Consider the following 24889-nt stretch of genomic DNA (forward strand, 5'->3'; position numbering starts at 1 on the left):
CAAAAAATTCAAGAAGATTAGTCAAACATGACCTTCCAGGCACAAATCCATGTTGACTGTTCCTAATCAGACCCTGTTTATCTAGATGCTTATATATATTGTCTCTAAGTATCTTTTCCATTAATTTGCCCGCCACTGAAGTCAAACTAACAGGTCTATAATTGCTAGGTTTACTCTTAGAACCCTTTTTAAACAATGGAACAACATGCGCAGTACGCCAATCCTCGGGGACTATTCCCGTTTCTAATGACATTTGAAATATTTCTGTCATAGCCCCGGCTATTTCTACACTAACTTCCCTCAATGTCCTAGGGAATATCCTGTCAGGACCTGGAGACTTATCCACTTTTATATTTTTCAAAAGTGTCAGTACTTCTTTTACTTTGAACCTCATAGTATCCATAGCTACTCTACTAGTTTCCCTTACCTCACATAATTCAATATCCTTCTCCTTGGTGAATACCAAAGAAAAAAAATTGTTCAATATCTCCCCCATCTCTTTTGGCTCTGCAGATAGCTGTCCACTCTGTCTCTCCAATGGACCAATTTTATCCCTCGTTATCCTTTTGCTATTAATATAGCTGTAGAAACCCTTTGGATTGACTTTCACCTTACTTGCCAAAGCAACCTCATATCTTCTTTTAGCTTTTCTAATTTCTTTCTTAAGATTCTTTTTACATTCCTTATACTCCTCAAGCACCTCATTTACTTCATGCTGCCTATAATTATTGTAGATCTCCCTCTTTTTCCGAACAAGATGTCCAATTTCCCTTGAAAACCAGGGCTCTTTCCAATTTTTACTGTTTCCTTTCAACCGAACAGGAACATAAAGATTCTGTACTCTTAAAATTTCCCCTTTAAATGTCCTCCATTTCTCTTCTACATCTTTCCCATAAAACAAAATGTCCCAGTTCACTCCTTTTAAATCATCTCGCATCGCATCAAAGTTAGCCTTTCTCCAATCAAAAATCTCAACCCTAGGTCCAGTTCTGACCCTTTCCATAATTATATTGAAACTAATGGTATTGTGATCACTGGACCCGAAGTGCTCCCCAACGCATACCTCCGCCACCTGTCCCATCTCATTTCCTAACAGGAGGTCCAGCACTGCCCCTCCTCTAGTAGGTACCTCTATGTATTGCTGCAAAAAACTATCCTGCACACATTTTACAAACTCCAACCCATCCAGTCCATTTACAGAATGTGTTTCCCAGTCTATGTGTGGAAAGTTGAAATCTCCCACAATCACTACCTTGTGCTTACTACTAATATCTGCTATCTCCTTACATATTTGCTCTTCCAATTCTCGTTCCCCGTTTGGCGGTCTATAATACACCCCTATAAGAGTTGCTACACCTTTCCCACTTCTCAATTCCACCCAAATAGCCTCCCTAGATGAGCCCTCCAATCTATCCTGCCAAAGCACTGCTGTAATATCTTCCCTGACTAGCAATGCAACACCTCCACCTCTTGCCCCTCCAATTCTATCACACCTGAAACAGCGAAATCCTGGAATATTTAGTTTCCAATCACAGCCCTTCTGCAACCACGTTTCACTGATCGCCACAACATCATACTTCCAGGTGTCTATCCAGACTCTAAGCTCATCAACCTTTCTTACAATGCTCCTAGCATTAAAATATGCACATTTAAGAAAACCCCCGTCTCTTATTCTCTGTTTATTTCCTTTTTTTTCTTTCTCCTCTTGTGTCCGAGTGCTTCCCATTTCTGCTTCCTGGCTCCCATTCTGTCTACTACCTTTCGCTATTTGAGTCCCTCGCCCCAACCATTCTAGTTTAAAGTCTCCCCAGCTGCCTTTGGAACAACTCTGCCCATGAACACAAGACATTGCGAAGAGTTGTAGCTGTAGCCCAGTCCTTCACACCGTCTAGACTCCCAACCTACATTTCATGCTGCCTTGGAAAAACAGCGTACATAATCAAAGACTTGTCCCACCCTGGACATTTCTTCTTCTCCCCACTCCCATCAGACAGATGATACAGAAGCTTGAGAGACTCAGGAACAGCTTCTTCCCTTCTGTTATCACGCTTCTGAAGGGTCCTATCATAAGTTTGCATATTGTCCAATTCATCTCTACCCCAATGTGGACATTGGACTTTGTCTCTGGAACTGATGCATTACAATGCTGAGAACTATATTCTGCACCCTGTATCTTCCTCTTTGCTCCTGCTTTCCTGGATGCAATGCACCATAAAGGTGGAGTGGATGGGAGGAAGTGACGAGCATGTGAAAGACAACGTTAATCACTCTGCCAGAGTAGATGCTAGAATCAGATACAATCACCATGTTTAAGAGATAGTTAGACAAACACTTGAATAGGGAAGGCATAGAAGGTATGGACATAATACAGGCAGGACTTGGTGGGCCATTGAGCCTATTTCTGTACTGTACAGCTCTATGACTAGGAGTCAAAATACCTGTTAGTTACCTTCAGGTTTAAGCTAACCAAAACAGAGAGTAATATGATCTCTTTTCATTGAAGTCAAGAATGTGACCTATTCTATAATTCACTTGTACTGAGGATAAGATGGATGCTAGCGAACTGAAAACAGGAAACATACCTCCACTCAGTCTGTGTAACACAATGAAGTGGAGAAAATGATCAACAAGCAATCTGCTGGAGGAACTCAGCGGGTCGAGCAACATCTGTGTGTGAAAACAAAATCTGCAACAAGACACCAGATTCCAGCATCTACATTCTCTTGTGTCTTGCAATTCAAGAAATATTCTGTATTCATTTTAATTTCATTTCGTGATTTTCATTGCAAGTCAATATTATATTTTTGACTCTGGGGTGTACTTAGTTTAGTTTAGATTAGTTTAGAGATACAGCGCGGAACCAGGTCCTTTGGCCTACTGAGTCCGTATTGATCAGTGATCCCCACACACTAACACTATCTTACACACACTAGGTACAATTTACAATTTTTTACCAAGCCAGTTAGCCTTTAAACCTGTATGTATTTGGATGTGGGTGGGAAACTGGAGCTCCCGGAGAAAACCCAGGCAGGTCACGGGGAGAAAGTACAAACTCCGTATGGACAGCACCCGTATTCAAGATTGAACCTGGCGCTGTAAGGCAGCATCTCTACTGCTGCGCCACTGTGCCGCCAATAAGGAAAGGTTATTAAGGCTAGTCATGAAGTTGTGGTTAAATTGAGGCGACATGTGCTGCAGGAAACTATCAAACACAGAATTGGAACAGGGCCTCTGATCCCTTAAGAACTAGTTGAAGAATGACAGCCCTACTGTATCAATGCTGGCAATACTGCTTTATATTCTCAAAATCCTTTGGCACTTTCAATGGGTTCAGAGCTTGAAAAACAACTTTTGATTCCTCCCTGCATGGTATGCAGGAAACAAATCTCTATTGGGACCAATTAAATTAATCAAACAATAAATCTGAGAAAACAAAATACTCCGTGGGACGTAGAAACATAGATTGATCGATTGTTCCTTTGGGCCTGGCCATTGGATGTTATTCCTTTCAATAGCTATAAGTGTGCAGGGTGAAACGTAGTGAAAATGGAAAAAGAAAAGATCAGCCACGATTGATTATAGGATTGAAAATGATTTATTTTTGCATTTCTCTTTATTGCATATTGTTAATCTTCAATTATATAACTTTATCTTGCATCTGGAAAAATATGTGAATCAATTACTTACCCTGATTATAGCATTTCTGTGTGCTGGTGACCTGAAGCTAAGTTGGATGTGAGTCATGATGAGGATGCAAAAGGCTCCAGAAGCATAAAGACAGATTGGACCAGCTCAGCCAGCATTTTCCACAATATCAGGCCCAACACAAAGCCACTCGAACAACTTCCTCCACGTGGCACAGTGGCACAGTTGGTAGAACTGCCTCCTCACAGAGTCGGAGACCCGGGTTTGATCCCGACCTCGGATGCTGTCTGTGGAGCTTGTACGTTCTCCCTGTGACTGCAAAGGTTTCCCCCAGGTGCTTCGATTTCCTCCCACATCCCAACAACGTGTGGGTTTGTGGATGTTTGGGCCTCTGTACAATTAACCCGAATGTGTAGTTAATGAGAAAGTGGGATAACATAAAACTAGTGCGATTGGTGGTCAGTGTGGATTCAGTAGGTTGAAGTGCTGTGTGTCTAAACTACATTTAATTCATCTAAATTATTCCAGATCAGTAAAAGAACAAAACTATTGTGCCATGTTTTCAGATTTTTTTAAATTGTAAAGTGATTCCTTTCCTTTATTTTGTGATTAATTTTTGTTCTCAGTAATCTAGTCAACAGGTAAGGGGCACTGGTTTGGTCAAACAAAGTCCAGGTGTTCTTGCGACCAGTGCCTGGTAATAGCATTCTGACACTGTCTCACCAGAAACGGCTGGTTGCATTCCATGTTTCTGTAGCCAGTACATATGACAGCTAAACACTCCTGGCACACCTGAAATGAGGGTGGATTGATAAAGATTGGCTAAAGGTACTGGACCAAATGGGATGGATCCAGAACGGAGTCTGCCATCTCAAGTGCCCGCATATACCTTCCGACCCCACTCACCCTCTGCACCCAGGTATAGCTGCAGCTTCTCAGCAATGTGCTGGACTCCAGTGGACATACTACTTACTGAGGATGCAGTCCTGGGAGGCCACTGAGGTGAGGAGAGAGCTTTACATCACCTCAAAGCTGTCAACATTTTGCAACTTTTTAAAAGATATTTAAAAACTATTGTTGTAAACTATAGGATCTCCAATCTTAAACTATTCATGACTGGCAGATGCCCAGCCCAACACAGCAAAGTCCCAAGATAGATAAAAAGTGCTGTGGTAACTCAGCAGGACATGCAGCATCTCTGGGGAGAAGGAATGGGTGACGTTTCGGGTCGAGACCCTTCTTCAGACTCTGAAGAAGGGTCTTGACCCAAAACGTCACCCATTCCTTCTCCAGATGTGCTGCCTGTCCTGCTGAGTTATTCCAGCATTTTGTGTGTATATTTGGTGTAGACCAACATTTGCAGTTCCTTCCTACACATACTGCAAAGTCCCAGCAGGGTCAGGCTCCTGTGTGGCCTGCTGAGCTACTCCAGTACTTTGTGCCTTTTTTTTGTAAACCAACATCTGCAGTTCCATGTGTCTACAGCTACAGTACTGCAAGCTTTAGGACCATTATGTGACCGGCCCCCTGTTGGCTGATTGCTGAGGTTATTTATAATCTTTACTAATAGAGTAATGGAGTCATACAGTCATACAGCGAGGAAGCAGACCCTTCGGCCTAACTAGCCCAAGCCAGCCAACATGCCCCAACTGCCTGCACTTGACCCATAACTCTCTAACCCTGTACTATTCATAATCCTGTCTGAATGTCTCTTAAATATAATGATAGTACCTACCTCAACTACCTCCTCTAGCAGTTCATTCCAAACACCCACCAGACTTTGTGTAAAAATGTTACCCTTCAGGTTCATATTAAATCTTTTTCTCCTCACCTCAAACTGTTATCCTCTTGTTCTCAATTCCCTTACTCTGAGCAAAAGACTCTGTGCATTTACCCAATCTATCCTCTCATGATCTTGTAAACCTCGAGAAGATCACCACTCATCCTCCTGTGCTCCAAGGAATAAAGTCCTAGCCTGGTCAACCTGTTGTAATAAACTAATATCATTATATATATATATTCTTTCCCGTAATTAAAGGGCTGAGGTGAATCAGGATATTTCTCAAACCACGTTGAACCACCACGTTGAGGACCTGGTGTGTGCAAATGCATGACTTTGGTTTTTAAATAAATCCTAACCCTAATGTGGACAATTGTCCACATTCTGAAGAAGGGTCTCGACCGGAAATGTCACCCATTCCTTCTCCCCAGGGATGCTGCCTGTCCTGCTGAGTTACTCCAGCATTTTGTGTCCATCTTCGGTTTAAACCAGCATCTGCAGTTGCTTCCTACACAGACTGTGCATCTATTCCTCTTATGATCGTATACGCCTCCATAAGATCACCCCTCATCCTCCTGCGCTCTGAGGAAAAGAGTCCGAGCCTGCTCATTCCCTCCCTCTAGCTCAGCACCCCCCCCATGAGTCATGGCAACACCCTTGGAAATCTGCAATGCATCCTTTTCAGCTTAACATTATCTTTCCCATAACAAGTTACCCAAAGCTGGACACAATACTCTAAATGTGGCTTCACCAATGTCCTGTACAACTGTGACATAAACTTCCAATGCCCAACGTACAATACCATTCACTTCAGTGTCAACTGCAAACTTACTAATCATGCCTTGTAAGTTCTCATCCAAATCCTTGATATACATGACAAACAACAATAGTCCCAACACCTTGAGGCAAACCACTAGTCACATGCCTCCAGTCCTTAAAACAATCTTCCACCATCACCCTCTGCTTCCTTCCATGAAGCTAATCTTCGATCCAGTTGGCTAGCTCTCGTTGGATCCCATGCGATCTAACCTGCAGAACAGCCTCTGTCATAAGTCTGAGAGACTGTCTTGGCATCACATTGGACACAGACATTGTGGGCCGAAGGCCTATACTTGTGCTGTACTGTTCCATGTTTCATTCTTATGGGGATGGGAGTAGTCTATCCAATCATCTTTACATTAACAACATCCACCTGCTTTGTCTCCAAGTCACTTAGTGCTTTTGCCTGTTGAATCAACATCCTCTGCTTTGGTGGGAGAATCCCACCTGTTTCTCACTCTGTGTACAAAGAGGTTGTGTTCAACTGTATCACTCCAGATAACTTCAAAAATAGCTTCAGGATCAGTGGGCCAGAAATTAAATTTTACAGCACCAATCAAGAATTAAATTCTTGCATTTAGAAATTGGTTTAACTTAGAGTTGGGTGTCCCAGCCCCCCTCCAGAAACATCAACTCTTTGCAGGATTTCATTCTCCTCGGTACCCCCTCTAAAACTCTCCCAAATGACGTAAACTCTGATGCAATAGACACAATTATCAGCAGTGCAACTTAGTCTGAAAAATAACATTTACTTGCAGAACAAGCTGATTTTACCAACAGCATATCGTGTGAAAGTGCTATTTAAAGGGCCTGCAGTCAAATATCATTCCTTGTTCTCACACAGATCTGCGACATCCTGTGACTTCAAACAAAGCCTAACTCATAACTAAAATGCTTAACCCTTGGAAGTTTACGTTCTCTCTCCTCTTCATGGCGCCAGTGTCATTCTGACTGCTGCTACAGATCTCATGGTCAATGGTTCAATGCATTGTTCACAAATGCACACACAAGCCATTCTGAAGGAGAGGCAACCTTATCTATTTTCTCTTCACCCCACATCTGTGTAGGCACGTTTGACACTGGCCTTTCCTTGCATTGCAGGGGGTCCCCAGTGTGCAGGCATTTATGAACTGCACACTTTATAGATGCCTCCCTGATAAACTCTTGAATGCAGCCCCAGGGATTCTCTATGGTTCCCTTGAATGGAGAATATGCCCATCGTTATAACAACCATTCATTCAGTGGCAACTTTTCCTAGTAGCCAAAAGACTTGCACTGTGGAGTATCTCTTCAACTCCGATAAAGTTACGTTAGCTGTTTTGGGCGTTTAGTATAGTAGTAAGAAAATGACCAATGCTACAGTAATGGCACGACCATACAGTCAACATTTTAAGTTACTCTCATCAGCGTTGCTGGCCTACGTTAGGATAGCTGCAGGAACTTGCCACGCACGCACCACAAAACTAGCAATATCAATTTTAGCGCAGAGTAACACAGGGAAACAGATTGCTGTTCGGGGCACCTTGATATTGAAGATGTCAGTTCTTTTGCAATTTTTACAAATAGCATTGGGGTGACCCTCTATGTCACTTTAACCCCATTAAACCCGACAAATGTAATTTCCAGCATTATCAACACTCGAGTATAAACGTTGTTGTTGTAATTTCCCAGTTATTTCTGCCGTCCTTTGAGATGCCCTACACACCCCATTTCCTCAGGTTTTATTTGTGTGGACCACTTTTCATCTCCTTATTAATGTGCTCTCCCATCTTTCAATCGCTGAGACAACTTTGTATTATCTAATATTTTTCCTTTATTGTGTGGGTCATACAATTGATTAACTCCCTATTTAAAGATTGGAGTATCTGTTATTTCCTCCTCTGCTATTTGACCTGCTCCCTTTCAACCATATTAATTTACTGTACTTGATCAAATTTTGCTTGTCCCATTCTGATGAGTCTGCTCATCCTCATTACTGATTGACTCACTTTCTTGTTTTCAATTTGAACCTTTCAGTTTGCAATTATGTTCCTTTTTATTGGCACCAGCACATTCCTCCGCCACTCCACTTTAGACTTGGAGGTGTCCTGGTTTTAAGTTGCCTTGGAGAGGCACTTTCTGTCTAACCACACCCTCATAAGGGGACACGGTGGCACAGTAGTAGAGTTGCTACCTTGCAGAGCCATGGATCCGGGTTCGATCCTGAATACAGGTGCAGTCTGTACAGAGTTTGTATGTCCTCCCTGTGACAAGTGGGTTTTCGCTGGGTGCTCTGGTTTCCACCTACATCCCAAAAATGTACATGTTTGTAGGTTAATTGGTTTTGGTAAAAATTGTAAATTGTCCCCAGTGTGTAGGATTGTGCTAGTGTATGGGGATCACTGGTCAGTGCGGACTCGGTGGGCCGAAGAGCCTGTTTCCACGCTGTATCTCTAAATTAAACTAACTAAACTAAACTAATCAGTACACACACTACATTTCAGCATTATGGGGCAGCTGGTGGAGCTGTTGCCTCACAGCGCCAGTCTCAGGTTCAATCCTGACCTCGGGTGTTGTCCGTGTGGAATTTTCCTGTTCTCCCTGTGACCACGTGGGTTCCTCCGGGTTCTCCGGTTCCTTCCCGCATCCAAAAGACATGTGGTGTGTAGGTTGATTGGCCTCTATAAATTGCCTGAAGTGTGAAAGAAGGGTCTTGACCCGAAACGTCATCCATTCCTTCTCTCCAGAGATGCTGCTGGTCCTGCTGAGTTACTCCTGCATTTTGTGTCTAACTTCAATCTTCTTGGCCCCGCTCTGGGAGTAGGTGGGGGCGGACCGGATCTGCAACGGCCGTGAGCCCCAGGCTGAGTTTGACGATCATTTGCTTGCTTCCGCTGCTGTTGAAGGTGAGACATTACGTCGTGCCTGAGTCTTGGGCATGTCCCACTTTGGCTGGCAGTTTAGCGACAGGCCGGTGGCGGGCAAAGATTTTGTTCGCTACAAACTTTCGAAGCGGTGCGCAATACCGCGCACAACTACATACCCCACTGCTCTTCTCAGTAGGACCAGCCTCTTGCGGCCACATGATGCCGAGCGCTTCAATGCGACAACGAGGTCGCGTAATTTGCGTGCCAAGGACACGTAAGTGGGACAGGGCCTTTATTTTCATAATTTAAGTGTTCCTGACAAGATGGAGTGACATGGCATTGAGAGAGATCCTTATCTTGGGCAATTGAGCTCACGATCTTGATCTTTCTCCATAACTGCAGAATTTCCGCCCTCAAGAATTTTACAAATGCTCCCCTGAATACCCTTATTGAAAGTGTTTCCACCATCCTTTCAGAAAGGGCATTTTGAGATTGCAACCACTTTGTTTCTCATGCTGTATCCTCTTGCCACTCTGAGAATTATACTGGTAGATAGTTTGGAGATGTAACATCAAGTCCAGAGTAGACTGATGGAATGGCAGCTAAAGTAAACAGCAGCGTGATTCCAATAATTGAAGTAGCTTTACTTAACTTACTCTAGCAGTATTTAACAGCTGCTATCAATAACCTAATCAATGAAGATTTATGATTGAATGATACTTTATTATCACAAGTCACAGTGAAATGACTTAGTTTTCATACCAAACACAAAGTATGCAGAGTCGCCACATATAGGGCACCGACAAAGTTACAAATTGTTCAACGTAGGCCCAATAGTTCCTATTTGTTCCGGGCTCCCCCCTTCCCCCTCCTCTCCTCCAACCCCATGCCGGGAACCTCTATGTTCTCTTCTTCGGCTGCCCGCTGCCGGTCCTCTCTTGGACGGCGCCGCAGCACTCTCCGGGATGTTCTGACGGCATTCCTCACTCTCCCACGGCTCTCGACCTTGTACAGGGTCTTGGTGAGACCACACCTGGAGTATTGCGTACAGTTTTGGTCTCCAAATCTGAGGAAGGACATTATTGCCATAGAGGGAGTGCAGAGACGGTTCACCAGACTGATTCCTGGGATGTCAGGACTGTCTTATGAAGAAAGACTGGATAGACTTGGTTTATACTCTCTAGAATTTAGAAGATTGAGAGGGGATCTTATAGAAACTTACAAATTCTTAAGGGGTTGGACAGGCTAGATGCAGGAAGATTGCTCCCGACGTTGGGGAAGTTCAGGACAAGGGGGTCACAGCTTAAGGATAAGGGGGAAATCCTTTAAAACCGAGATGAGAAGAACTTTTTTTCACGCAGAGAGTGGTGAATCTCTGGAACTCTCTGCCACAGAGGGTAGTTGAGGCCAGTTCATTGGCTATATTTAAGAGGGAGTTAGATGTGGCCCTTGTGGCTAAGGGGATCAGGGGGTATGGAGAGAAGGCAGGTACGGGATACTGAGTTGGAGGATCAGCCATGATCATATTGAATGGCGGTGCAGGCTCAAAGGGCCGAATGGCCTACTCCTGCACCTAATTTCTATGTTTCTCACGGAAGTGGTTCCAAGATTTTGACCTCACAATGACAAAGCAATGGCAATATATTTCCAAGTTAGTTGTTCATCTCGGGAGTGAACCGATGCACACTGTGAGCAGTATTGGGCCCCATATCAGAGAGAGAATGTGTTGGCATTGGAGAGGGTCCAGTGGAGGCTTATGAGAATGATTCCGAGGACGATTGGTCTAATGTATGATGTGCGTTGGAACTCTCTGGGCCTGTACTTGCTGGAGTTTAGAAGAATGAGAGGATCTCATAGATACTTACCATATAATGAAAGACCTGGATAGAGTGGATGCAGAGAGGACGCTTCCATTAATGGACGAGACTAGGACCAGAGGGTACAGCCTCAGAATAAAAGGACCTTTATAAAGGAGATGAGGAGCAATTTTTTTAGTCAGAGGGTGGTGAATCTGTGGAATTCATTGTCACAGACCGCTGCTGAGGCCAAGTCTTTGGATATTTTTAAAGCGGAGATTGACTGGTACTTGATTAGTAAGGGTATTAATGGTTATGGGGAGAAGGCAGGAGAATGGGGTTGAGATAGATCAGCCATGGTTGAATGGCGGAGTAGACTTGATGGGCCAAATGGCCTAATTCTTCTCCTATGACTGTGAGCGTATGCATGTTTGAGTCATGTAGTTGCAGTAAGTAGCCTAGGCAAATTATTGCAGTGCATGGTGTAAATGGTGCATGCTGCACTTATAGTCTGACAGTGGTAAAGGACATGACTGGTTGATGGATGTTGGGCCAGTTAGATAGCCAGCTCTCACCAGGATGAAGTCAAGATTTTTGAGTGTCACTGGAGCGAAACTCAAGGCAAGTGGAGAATATCCCATCATGATGTCAGATGTAAAGGAATCTGTTGTCGAGGTAGTGTAGAAATTGATCCACAATCAATTGCACTAAACATGCTGTGTAGGATAAGTGCCATTCGGTACTCCATTTAGGTCAATAATTGAATATCCGAGGCAGAGTGTAATGAGCTGTTGCTATTTTTTATTGCAACTAATTGAGATGAATTTCGAGACTAACCAACTGGAGGGAAAGCAATTTCGACCAATGTGTATGGCGGTGGGATTTTTGCGTCCAGTGATATTGCTCGGAGATAGTCTACAACATGGTTGTGATGAGTGGCAGAGTGTAGTCGACAACATTTAGAATTTATGGCCATTGCTCAAGCTATGAACAACCATCTAAATTCAAGCATCAGTATGAAGAAGGATCCCAACCCGAAACTTCACCCATCCTTTTTCTCCAGAGATGCTGCCTGACCCACTGAGTTACTCCAGCATTTGGTGTCTGTTTTCAAGTATCATTAATTGTTTTTAAGCCCCTGAGCTGGTTGGGAAACACCTTGCGCTCTTTGTAAATTTCTGGCTTCACACGATATCATAACTTTGCACGAATCATAGCCTTATGATTTTTGTAAGGTTGTTTGTATCTGTGCAAGGAAGTGTGTCAAGAAAAACAAAGAAATAATACATTTTCATTTACACAACTACTCAGAACATCCAAAACCACGTTTGTTGTAGCTCAAGAAACTAGGCAGCCAAATTGCTCAAAGCAAGATCCACAAACGTAAAAATCATAATGACCAGTTGCTGCTTTCTACTTGTTCATTGACTGGACCACACACATACCCCATCAAAAAAAAAAAAAAAAAAAATCAAAGGCGTGATCCAAACCTTGTGCTGGAATAACTTGGCACGGGTCGCACACTGGGCTAGCTGATAAAGCTGCTGCCTCACAGCTCCAGACACTAGGGTTTGATCCTCACCTTGGATACTGTTTGTGTAGAGTTTGCACATTATTCCTATCACCCCATGGGTTTCCTCCTGATGCTCCAGTTTCAAAGTGTCAGAGAGTGTTAGAGTGTGGAAACAAACCCTTCAGCCCAATTCGCCCACACAGCCAACAATATCCCAGCTACACTGTTCCCACTTGCCTGACTTTGGTCCCTATCCCTCCAAACCTGTCCTATCCTATCTGTCTAACTGTTTCTTAAACAATGGGATAGTCCCAGCCTTAACTACCTCCTCTGGCAGCTTGTTCCAGACACCCACCATCCTTTGTGTGAAAATGTTACCCGTCGGATTCCTCCTGCATCCCAAAGACGTGCAGGTTTATAGATGAATTGGCCTCTGTGAATTGCCCCTAGTATATAGCGAATGGATGCAAAAGTGGGATAGCATAGAACTCGTGTGAATGGGTTGTTGATGGTAAGCATTGTCTTGTTGGGCCGAAGGGCCTATTTTCATGATGTTTCTCAACTAAAATAACCGGGAGTGACAGTGGAGAAGGCACAACTGTTTTTATTTTTGCTTTTAGTTTCGTTTTAGTTTAGAGATACATCATGGGAACAGGCCCTTCGGCCCACTGAGTCCATGTCGACCACCCGTCTATCATTCACCCGTTCATATCCACATCCCCTCCCTGCACCCTAGGGGGCAATTTACAGAGGCTAATTAATCTTCAAACCTCTACGTCTTTGAGTTGTTGGAAGAAACCGGAGCACCCGGAGAAAAGCCATGCAGGACACGGGAAGAACATGCAAACTCGGTACAGACAGCACCCGTGGTCAGGATCGAACCCGGGTCTCTGGTGCTATATGGCAGCAACTCTACCACCGTACCAGCCTGAACCTGTTATCATTCAGAATGATGGTCAGGAAGCTCCTCCCATTAAAGGTTATTGAGGAATTTCTCCAATTTATGATATCACTAACATGCAGTTTATTATCTCACTGGTCTTGAATTTTTGTCTGACTGGGTAATTGGGAGCAGGATCGGAGAACCTGTGACATTTGTGATAACTCTGGATGAGCAGTCTCCTCCTTTTATAATGCCTTTTGAAATTAACCATCATAACTCATCTACATCTGTTAATGGTGATATATTGTTGTAAAAGTCTGTTATGAAGTGATCCTCTATGTTACGTACTTAATAGTGTGGCAGCTGACTAGCACAATCTCTAAAACAAACAGTGACCTCATAGAAATGGCTCTTTAACAACAAGCTTTACCATATAAAATAATAATGTCACCAGCATGCCCTACACACTGCAGCCCCTGCGGTGATGACTAGTTGTGATGGCAGTGAGTTTTATGTATCTTGACGTCTCTGCCTCCGCCAGCAGTTGGAGCTCAGTCTGAGCTTGAGTCCACCGGGCCAACAGCTAAGATGGCTTCTACTGCCTGAGGCCTAAGAAGTGGGCACAGCGGAGTGAAGCTAAATCTCTGGTAGGCTGCATGTTCCCACATGAAATCAGCTCAGTCATTCACAATCTGCCCACCCGGCACTGATAGGAACTCACAACTAGCATCTTACGAATCGTTACGAAGGCACAAAATTATTCCTCTCACTCAACAAAGATAAGGTGCTAGATTAGGAAGACAAATGCCAGGGATGCTGTAAGGTTGTGTGAGTTGTTAATTTGTGAGGACGTAGTAAAGGTAGCGTTGATCAGTATTAAGGGCCTGTCCCACCAGCATGCGACTGCATGCGGCTAGCGCGACCTAAAATGGTCGCTTGAGCCGTACGGCCTCGCGGGGCCGGTCCCACTTCAATCGCCGGAGCCGTATGGAGTTGTGCGGGGCTAGTCCCGACATCGCGGGAGGCTCCGAAAAACTGACACTGTGCAAAAATTGTCGCACTTCTACAATGAAATTTGTATTTGCACCAGAACAACAGATATGTCAATATAGTACTCTGTAAAACCCATAATAAGTTTTAATAGACAAGAGTAGTGCAAGGTCAAAACTAATGTCCCCAAGTCTGCATAGTTCAGAGCCTATTTGTAGGCTGTAGTGATTAATTGCGTGATGGTTGTAGGGAAGAAGCGCTTCCTGAGCCTGAATGATACAGTTTTCACCCATACCTTCTTCCCAATGGGTGGAGTGTGGCCAGGGTGATGTGGGTTTAGTTTGGTTTCGAGATACAGTGCGGAAACAGGCCCTTCGACCCACCAAGTCCATAGCGACCAGCGATCCCCGCACATTAACAGTATCCTACACACACTAGGGACAATTTACACACACACCAAGCCAATTAACCTACAAACCTCTACGTCTTTGGAATGTGGGAAGAAACCAAAGATCTCGTAGAAAACCAATGCGGTCTCGGGAAGAAAGTAAAAACTCTGCACATACAGCACCCATAATCGGTTGACTGTTTTGACAGGACCTCTGTATAAATCTTTATCTTTTGAATAATCATTTTCCAGCCCGCACAATACTGTTGAGGCTTCACCTGCAACAGGTAACATTGCAGCAGGTAAAGGCAAGGCAAGGCAAGGCAAGGCAACTTTAATTATATAGCACATTTCATACACGAGGCAGATTCAAAGTGCTTCACATAAAAACATGTCATACAATAAAATGAAATAATAAAATGAAATAAAATAGAACTAAATGAAAAGAAAAGCAAAATTAAAAATGCATTATAAAAAGTGCAAAAGTTAAAAGTGCAATGTAGTTAAGATTTAGCTGAAAGCTAAAGTAAACATAAAAGTTTTCAGTCTTGTTTTAAAAGTGGTCAAAGTTGAGGCAAGTCTTAAATCTTCAGGAAGTTTATTCCAGCTATTTGTTGCATAGTAACTAAATCCTGCTTTCCCATGTTTTGTATTTACTCTGGGAATCACTAACAGATTGGTTTCAGAAGATCTTAGCGGTCTAGAAGGCTTATATAATGGAAGCATGTCAGTGATATACTTTGGTCCTAAACCATGTAGTGATTTATAGGTGAGCAGCAGGATTTTAAAATCAATTCTCTGACATACAGGGAGCCAATGTAAGGATTTAAGAATTGGTGTAATGTGTTCAAATTTTTTGGTCTTTGTTAGAACTCTAGCAACAGCGTTCTGAACAAGCTGTAGCTGCCTGACAGTTTTTTTAGGAAGATCTGCAAGGAGACCGTTACAATAATCTAGCCTGCTATTAATAAAGGCATGTACAAGTTTTTCTTCTACAAGTCTTGAGCTGACATGAGTCCTCTTAATCTTGCTACGTTTTTGAGGTGATAGTAGGCCGATTTTGTTATTGATTTGATGTGACTGTCAAAATTTAAATCTGAATCCATAATGACCCCAAGATTTCTGGCTTTGTTTGACGTTTTCAGGGTCAGAGAGTGTAGGTGTTGGGTTACTTTAAGCCCTTCTTTTTTAGCACCAAAAACAATTATCTCCGTTTTGTCCTTATTTAGTTGGAGAAAATTTTGGCACATCCAGTCTTTGACTTGCTCAATGCACTGGCACAGCAGATCTATGGGGCGATAGTCATTTGTTGATAGCGCTACATAGATTTGAGTGTCATCGGCATAGAAGTGGTGGTCAATATTATTATTTCGCATGATTTGCCCTAGTGGGAGCAAGTAGATAAAGAGGGCCCTAAGATCGAACCTTGCGGGACTCCAGGTTCTGGTTGGTTGGTTGGTTCTGATACAAAGTCACCAATGGAAACAAAATAGTTCCTATCTTGTAAATATGACCTGAACCAACTTAAGACTATGCCTGAGAGCCCCACCCATTTTTCCAACCTGTCCAAAAGTATTGAGTGATCAACAGTGTCGAATGTCTGAGGTCTAATAGCATTAATATTGAAACTTTGCCAGAGTCTGTGTTAAGACGGATGTCGTTTACAACTTTAATAAGGGCGGTCTCGGTGCTATGAAGAGGTCGAAATCCTGACTGGAAGTTGTCGTAGCAGCCAGTTGAAGCCAGGAAGTGATTAAGTTGCAGGAGGACAACTTTCTCAATGATTTTACTTATGAAAGATAGGTTTGATATTGATCTATAGTTGTTAATCTAGGCTCCGCTTTTTTAAAAGAGGTTTAATAACTGCAGTTTTTAAGGCTTTTGGGAAATTGCCTGATTGAAGAGAGCTGTTAATTATTTGCAGTATGTCTATTGCTAGGCAGTCAAAAACATTCTTAAAGAAGTTGGTAGGTAAAGCATCAAGGCAGCAGGTGGATGGCCTTAGTTGTGTCACCGTTTCCACAAGAGGTTTAGAGTCTATGACATTAAAGCATGTCATCATTGCCACATTACCTTTGCCTAAATAGGGTGGTGATCCAACATTTTTATTTGAAGCGGTGATATTGATGGCACGTCTGATGCCTTCAATTTTTTCTGTATAAAATAATGCAAACTCATTGGATTTCTGCGTGGAATGGAGTTCAGGTGGTATTTGTGTTGGGGGGTTAGTCAGTCTGTCAACAGTTGCAAATAGGGTTTTTGCCTTATTAGTGTTGTTGTTAATGATATTGGAGAAAAATGTTTCTCTAGCACTTTTTAAGTCTAAATTGTAGGCACGGAGGCTCTCTTTATAGGTCATGGTGAATATGAAGTTTTGTTTTCTGCCAGAAGCGCTCAGCTTTCCGGAATTCTCTTTTCTGGGCTGTTACAAAAGCAGCTTTTCTCCAGGGTGCCTTTTGCTTACCAGAAATCGTTTTAACCGTAACAGGTGCAATGACATCTTTTACTTTCACAATTTTGGAGTTAAAGTTATCTACAAGATCATCAGCAGAACATGAGTTTAGATGTGGTAACAAGGAGATGGCATTTTTAAAGAGTACATTAGAATGTTCATTTATATACCGTTTTTTGACAGTATTTGATTTTGTCTGTATGTCGGGAATAAAAGATATATTAAAGAAAACACAGAAGTGGTCAGACAATGAAGGATCAGTCACGAAAATATCAGAAACATTGAGACCCTTTGTGATAATCAAGTCCAGAGTGTGCTCCTTATAATGAGTAGCCTCTTTCACATGTTGAGACAGTTTAAATGTGTCTAAAATAATAAAACATTATTTTGCACCCTTGTCATTCAAATCATCAGTATGAAAATTAAAATCACCAGTTATAACTAGACAGTCAAAGTCAGTGGAGATGCTAGACAATAATTCTGTAAAGTCATCGAAAAAATTTGCATAATATTTAAGATGATGCTGGCTGCTTTTTTCAGGCAGCGACTCTTGTAGACCCCTTCGATGGTGGGGAGGTCAGAACCCCGTGATGGACGAGGCGATATTCACCACTTTTTTCAATATTCTTTGTTTCTGGGCATTCGAATTGCTGAACCAAGCCGTGATGCAACCAGTCGATATGCTCCCTACAGTACATAGAAAACGTATAGGGTGCAGAACAGGAACAGCCCCCTCAGACCACAATGGCTGTGACTGCATACAATCCCTCCATTCCCTGCATATCCATGTGCCTAACAAAAAATCTCTTAAATGCCACTATCATATCTATCTCATCGTGAGGGAAAGTGACAGAAAGGTCTTGACAGAAAAAAAATCCACAGGTGCCTTCTGTCCTGCTCAGCATTTCCAGCATCTTTTATTTATTTTTTCATATTTATAAAGCTCTCACTAAATGTAAAGTACACATTTTTTTTTTTTTTAAAGCAAGTGAGGTTCCACATGATATGAGGTGGAGGGAGAATTTGTACAGTATTTTCCCTTTGCTGTTATGAGCAAATTTACTAACAATGATAGATTGTACTTTGAATTTACTGGCAAAAGACAACGTTGGTGCTATAACCATATAACCATATAACAATTACAGCACGGAAACAGGCCATCTCGGCCCTACAAGTCCGTGCTGAACAAATTTCTCTATTATGAGAAAGCAGCACAACTTAGCATTGATATGGTGAAGGAAGCCAATTGTCCTTATGCCTGCAACAGTCTTTGTCTTCTTTGGCAGATTCTTGGGATCGAGGATGAATTCATTCCGCTCCCGTTTTAAGGTAGCCATTGAGGGCAATGTGGGAATGCAGTCTCTTACAGGTGGGGTGGGAGCAAGTTGTCACAGCAGAGGAGAACGCAACTATGTGTAGCAGTGCATTCCACCCACTCCTTACACACAGAGTCTGTGTGCTTCCAATACATGGCCTCAAACCTCTCAATACCATTCTGAAGCTCAAGTTCTACTTTGATTGGTTAGAGATTCACAGAAGTCAATGGGGATGTTGTACTTCTTCAGGGGAGTTTTAAGCACACCCTTAAATCTTTAAATCTGTCTATCTTATAATCTGCTCCTACAACACACAGATGTAGTACTCGTCTTGTGTGTCTGGTGTCAGGCATATGAGCAAAATGGCCAGTTCTATGTGCCGATTGAGATTAATTGCAACCTTAACGTTGGGGGTGATATTGTGGAAGAGGTCACTGACATTCATTTGTTTATCCTTCCCGTGAGTCTTTAGTTTAAAGATATAGAGTGGAAACAGGCCCTTCAGCCCACCAAGTCCACATCAACTATTGATCACCCACACACTAGTTCTATGTTATCCCATTTTCTCATCCTTTGCACTAGGGGCAGTTTACAGAAGCCAATTAATCGACAAACCCACATGTGAGAGGGAACTGGAGCACCTGGATAAAAACGACATAGTTGAAACAGAGAGAACGTATAAACTCTGTATAGGCAGCACCCACGGTCAGGATCGCACCCGAGAATTTCAATGTAAACCTATATATTCAAAGTGGAGGGTGGTGCAGCAGGGCAGGTTAACAGGGGATCTTGGTCCTGCAGCTGATAAGAGTGGGACTCATGCTGTCATATGCTTCAGTGAACAGGTCTATGTTTGACTTCTGGGTATGCACAAACACAAGCATTGTCTGCATCATTTAGTTTTGGGTGATTTAAATTCTAGGTTTGGGTTTATTATTGTCAACTGTGCCGAGGTATAGTGAAAAGCTATTTAGAAAATATAATCTATGCCTTTATTCTTATTACCAAAATGCATGACTCAGCAATTTGCTACACTGAATTTCATCTGCCACTCCTCTGCCCTATCAAATAACTATCAAATTACTATCGAATAATATTATGCATAAGTACAATCATAGAGTCATAGAATGATACAATGTGGAAACAGGCCCTTCGGCCCAACTTGCCCACACCGGCCAACATGTCCCAGCTGCCTGTGCTCAGTCCATATCCCTCCACACCTGTCCTATACAATGTACCTGTCTAACTGTTTCTTTAACATTCAGTCCCAACCTCAACTACCTCACCTGGCAGCTTGATCCATACACCCACCGCCCTTCGTGTGAAAAAATTACCCTTCAGATTCCTTTAAAATCTTTTCCCATTCACCTTGAACCTATGTTCTCTGGTCCTCGATTCCCCTACTCTGGGCAAGAGACTCTGTGCATCTACCCGATCTATTCCTCTCATGATTTTGTACACCTCTATAAGATCACCCCATCATCCCTCTGCGCTCTAAGGAATAGAGACCCAGCCTACTCAACCTCTCCCTATAGCTCACACCCTCTAGTCCTGGCAACATCCTCGTAAATCTTCTCTGAACCCTTTCAAGCTTGACAATATCTATCCTATAACATGGTGCCCAGAACTGAACACGATATTCTAAATGCGGTCTCACCAACATACAACTGCAACATGACCTCCCAACTTCTATGCTCAATATTCTAACTGATGAAGGCCAATATGCCAAAAGCCTTTTGGATCACCTTATCTACCTGCGACTCGACCTTCATGTACCTGGATCCCTCTGCTCTACAACACTCTCTGGAGGTCTACCATTCGCTATGTAGGTCCTGCCCTTGTTAGACGTCCCAAAATGCAACACCTCACACTTCTCTGCACTAAATTCCATCAACCATTCCTCCGCCCACCTGGCCAATCGATCCAGATCCTACTGCAACCTGTCACATGACTCACAACCATCTTCACTATCTGCAAAATCGCCCACTTTTGTATCATCAGCAAACTTCCTAATCTTGCCCTGTTTGTTCTCATCCAAATCATCGATGTAGATGACAAACAGTAATGGGCCCAGCACCGAACCCTGAGACACACCAGTAGTCACAGGCATCCAGTCTGAGAAGCAACCTTCCACCATCACCCTCTGCTTCCTGCCATGGTGCCAATTTGCTATCCATTCAGCTATCTCTCCTTGGATCCCATTCAATCTAACCTTCCAGACCAGCCAACCATGCGGAACCTTGTCAAATGCCTTACTAAAATCCATGTACACAACATCTACAATTCTGCCCTCATCGACCTTTTTGGTCACGTCATCAAAAAACTCAATCAGATTTGTGAGACACGACCTCGCACGTACAAAACCATGCTGACTATCCCTAATCCGCCATTGCCCATCCAAATGCCTGTATAACCTATCCCTCAGAATACTCTCCAGTAACTTTCCAAATACAGATGTTAAGCTCACCAGCCTATAGTTCCCAGCATTTTCCCTGCAGCCCTTCTTGAAATGAGGCACAACATTTATCACCCTCCAGTCTTCCAGCACCTCTCCAGTATTTAAGGACGACTTGTAAATTTCAACCAGGGCTCCCGCAATTTCCTCTCTTGTTTCCCACAATGTTCTTGGATATATCTGATCAGTCCCTGGAGATTTGTCTACATTCAAACACGATAGTACCTTCAGTACTTCGTCAACGGTAACACTGACTGCTCTCAAGCCACTTCCATTGACTGCCCCAAGTTCCTGCGTCCGACTGTCTTTCTCCTTGGTAATACTCATTAAGAACCTTGCCCAACTCCTGTGGCTCCACACAGAGGTGACCACTTTGATTCCTGAGAGGTACCACTCTCTCTTTAGTTACCCATTCTCCCTTATGTATTTATAAAATATTTTGGGATTGTACTTAATGCTACCCACCAGAGCTGTCTCCTGGCCCCTTTTTGCCTCTCTGATCTCCTTTTTCAGTTTACGCCTTAATTCCCGAAACTCCTCCAGGGATGCACTGTCCCATGCATCCTTCTTGTTTTTGAACAATGCCTCAATTTCCCTTGTCAACCAAACTTCCTTACGTTTGCCTGCTTTGCCATTCACTTTAACAGGGACGTACATATCCTGAGCTTTCTTCAGTACATTGTTAAAAACATCCCACTTGGCCGATGTTCCTTTCCCCTCAAATAACCTGCTCCAGTCAACTTGAGCGAGCCCTTCTCTCATACCTTCAAAGTTGGCCTTACCCTAGTTGAGCATTTTAACACGTGGGCCCTCTCTGTCCCGATCCATAACTATCTTAAACCTAATCGAACTGTGGTCACTGCTCCTAAAAGGCTCCTCCACAAATACTTCATTAACTTGCCCTCCCAATTTCCTAATACTAGATCCAATGGTGCCTTCTCATGTGTGTGGGGGCTCTTCATACTGTTTAGGAAAACTCTCTTGAACACTTTTGAGGAATTACACCCCATTTAGACCCTTCACACTATGATTTTCCCAGTCAATATTGGGAAAGTTAAAATCCCCTACAACAACTTATTTGACCTGCAGCTGTCTGCAATCTCCTGGCATATTTGTTCTTCAAATTCCCGTTGACTATTCGGTGGTCTGTAGTACACCTCTTATCAAGACAAACTAAACTACAACTCAAGTATGTTCCCAGTACTGTGGCCCACAGTTCCCTTTCCAAAGTCCAATGGCCACAACGAGGTGAATTGGGCAGTACTGTTGCTTGCGGAAAGACTGCTTAGAACCCTAGTAAGAGGCAAATAAGTTGTTCTTGAGTCTGGTGGTAAGCACTTTCAAGCTTCTGTACCTTCTGTCAGACATGAGCGAGGAGAAGAAGGAATGAATGGGGTAGAATGACATGTCTTTGATTACGTTGGCTTCTTTTTGGAGACAGCGTGAAGTGTAGATGGAATGAATGATGGGGAGTCTGGTGTGTGATATCCATAACTCTACAATTTCCTGCAGTATTGGGCAGAGCTGTACTGAATCAAGTTGTGCTGTAACTCAACGGTATGCTTTTTATGATGATGCTGTAGAAGTTTGTAAGAGTCATTGGAGACATGCCGAATTTTCGCAGTCTCCTGAGGAAATAGAGGTGTTTGTGAGCCATCTTGGCAGTTTTTTCAGTGTGGTTGGTCCATGACAGATGTTTGATGATGTTTACGTCAAGAAAACCTGGAGCTCTCAATCATTTCCACTTCAGCACCATTGATGCTGATCTTGTGTGATCATGTAGATTGAACAGTTTCCTATTGGTTCTGAAGATAAACTGCACTCCAAACCTGGCACCAAGTCTCAATGAGTGTGCAATGATTTTCAATTCTACCCTTTTACGTATGTTCGAGTTTGTAATTTTGTAGGCTTAGGTAAAAAACATTGTAAATTGTCCCTAATGTGTAGGATGGTGTTAGTGTATTGGTCGGTGTGGACTCGGTGGGCCGAAGTGCCTATTTCTGCACTGTATCTCTAAACTAAACTAAAACATTGAACCTACACAAAAATGCTGGAGAAACTCAACGGGTGCAGCAGCATCTATGGAGCGAAGGAGATAGGCAACGTTTCGGGCCGAAACCCTTTGGGTTTTGTTGCCTATCTCCTTCGCCCCATAGATGCTGCTGCACCCGCTGAGTTTCTCCAGCATTTTTGTGTACCTTCGATTTTCCAGCATCTGCAGTTCCTTCTTAAAATATTGAACCTGTGGTTGGAAGAGATGGTTTTTATCATTGTTTTCTATAATATTGCCTATTCTATGAACGACTCTTGCCTTGCAGGTGTCACGATGAAGTTGATGGATGAAGTGGCTGGCATTGTTGCAGCTCGCCATTGCAAGACCAACATCGTGACTGCATCCGTGGATGCCATTAACTTCCATCAGAAGATTGAGAAAGGTACTCGCTTGCCACTTTCATGCTGCTTGTCACAAGAGTCCTCTTACTTGGCATTCACATACAACAGTTATGATTTTGTGCAGTACATTGCATATCATGTTATACACAGATAATTTAAATGGGGTGACGTTGCCTTTGAAAGTTATCACAAAATTGAAACTATCAAGCACACCTAATAATACCGTAACAGTAACGCTACTATACTGGAACCAACGGATGGACAATACTAATAACATTTTACTTGTCACTGTTTTTAGGAAAAGTGCCCCATATAAATATTTTACTCTTGAAGGGGTTCAACATTCTGTGAGGAGATATCACGATTTCCTTTCCCAGAGCTGAGTACTGCTTCCTCTTCAACACAAACACTGTCACACTTTAACATACAATATATGGAGTGTGATGCTTAACACATTCCCATGATGTTTGTTGGCATGCTAATTTAAAAGGTGTTGATTTGACAGAAACTTGATTGTTTAGTTAAGAGTAGTTGTGCATTGATCTTTGGACAATGTAATCAGAAGGATATAGTGTGGAAGTTGTAAATGGGACATCTCCAATGTTTCCAGCTCTAGATTTCCTCGTGGCATTTTCACTTAGTGAGCATATCTATATTCATAAGAAGGTGTAAACATTGCAAATACAAGCAGGGGGAGGTTCATCAAACCTGTTCTGCCATTCACAAGATTGGGGCTGAAATTTTACATAAACTTTGGCGTGTTCAGATCTCTTGCTTCCACTGTTTTACAAAGAGGGACAGAGATAGAATGTAGTGGGAGACAGTGTGACAGCAACTGGGAGATCAGGAGATGCAACACCTGTCCCTTTACCTTCCCCCTCGACTCCATGCAAGGACCCCGACAGTCTTTTTAGGTGAGGCAGAGGTTCACTTGCACCTCCTCCAACCTCATCTACTGTATTCGCTGTTCCAGTTGTCAACTCCTGTATATCAGCGAGACCAAGCACAGGCTCGGCAATCATTTTGCTGAACACCTCCGCTCAGTCTGCCTTAACCTACCTGATCTCCCGGTTGCTCAGCACTTTAACCCCCCCCCCCCCCCCCCCCCTCCCATTCCCAATCTGACCTTTCTGGAGTAGCTCAGAGGACAGGCAGCATCTCTGGATAGAGGGAATGGGTAATATTTCGGGTCGAGACCCTTCTTCAGACTGAGAGTCAGAGGAGAGGGAGTCACAGAGGTATGGAAGGGTAAGGTGTGAAAGCGAATCATCAAAGGGGATGCAGATCAAGGAAAATGTAGAATACATCTTCTCCGTCCAAGGACCACGGTTCTTTCAGGTTAGGCAGAGGTTGACTTACACCTTCTCCAACCTCATCTACTGTATCCGCTGTTCCAGGCGTGGGCTCCTATATATCGGCAAGATCAATCGCAGGCTCGGTGATCGTTTCGCTGAACACCTCCACTCAGTCAGCCTTAACCTACCTGATGTCCCGGTTGCTCAGCACTTTAAACCCCCCCCCCCCCCCCCCCCCCCCATTCCCAATCTGACCTTTCTGGCCTCCATTGTCAGAGTGAGGCCCAGCACAAATTGGAGGAACAGCACCTCATATT

General features: G+C 43.2%; 1 protein-coding gene across 2 annotated transcripts in view; it reads left to right on the forward strand.

Moving 5' to 3' along the window:
* Positions 1-24889, forward strand: part of acot7 (acyl-CoA thioesterase 7) — a 406168-nt gene that overhangs the window by 295288 nt on the left and 85991 nt on the right. For both annotated transcript variants that reach the window (XM_055659683.1, XM_055659684.1), the window contains one exon: positions 23202-23318. In XM_055659683.1, coding sequence (XP_055515658.1) covers positions 23202-23318 — 117 coding nt within the window. The remainder of the gene's footprint in view (positions 1-23201; positions 23319-24889) is intronic.

This window comes from Leucoraja erinacea, chromosome 30, assembly GCF_028641065.1.
Source record: "Leucoraja erinacea ecotype New England chromosome 30, Leri_hhj_1, whole genome shotgun sequence".
NCBI classification, from domain to species: Eukaryota; Metazoa; Chordata; class Chondrichthyes; order Rajiformes; family Rajidae; genus Leucoraja; species Leucoraja erinaceus.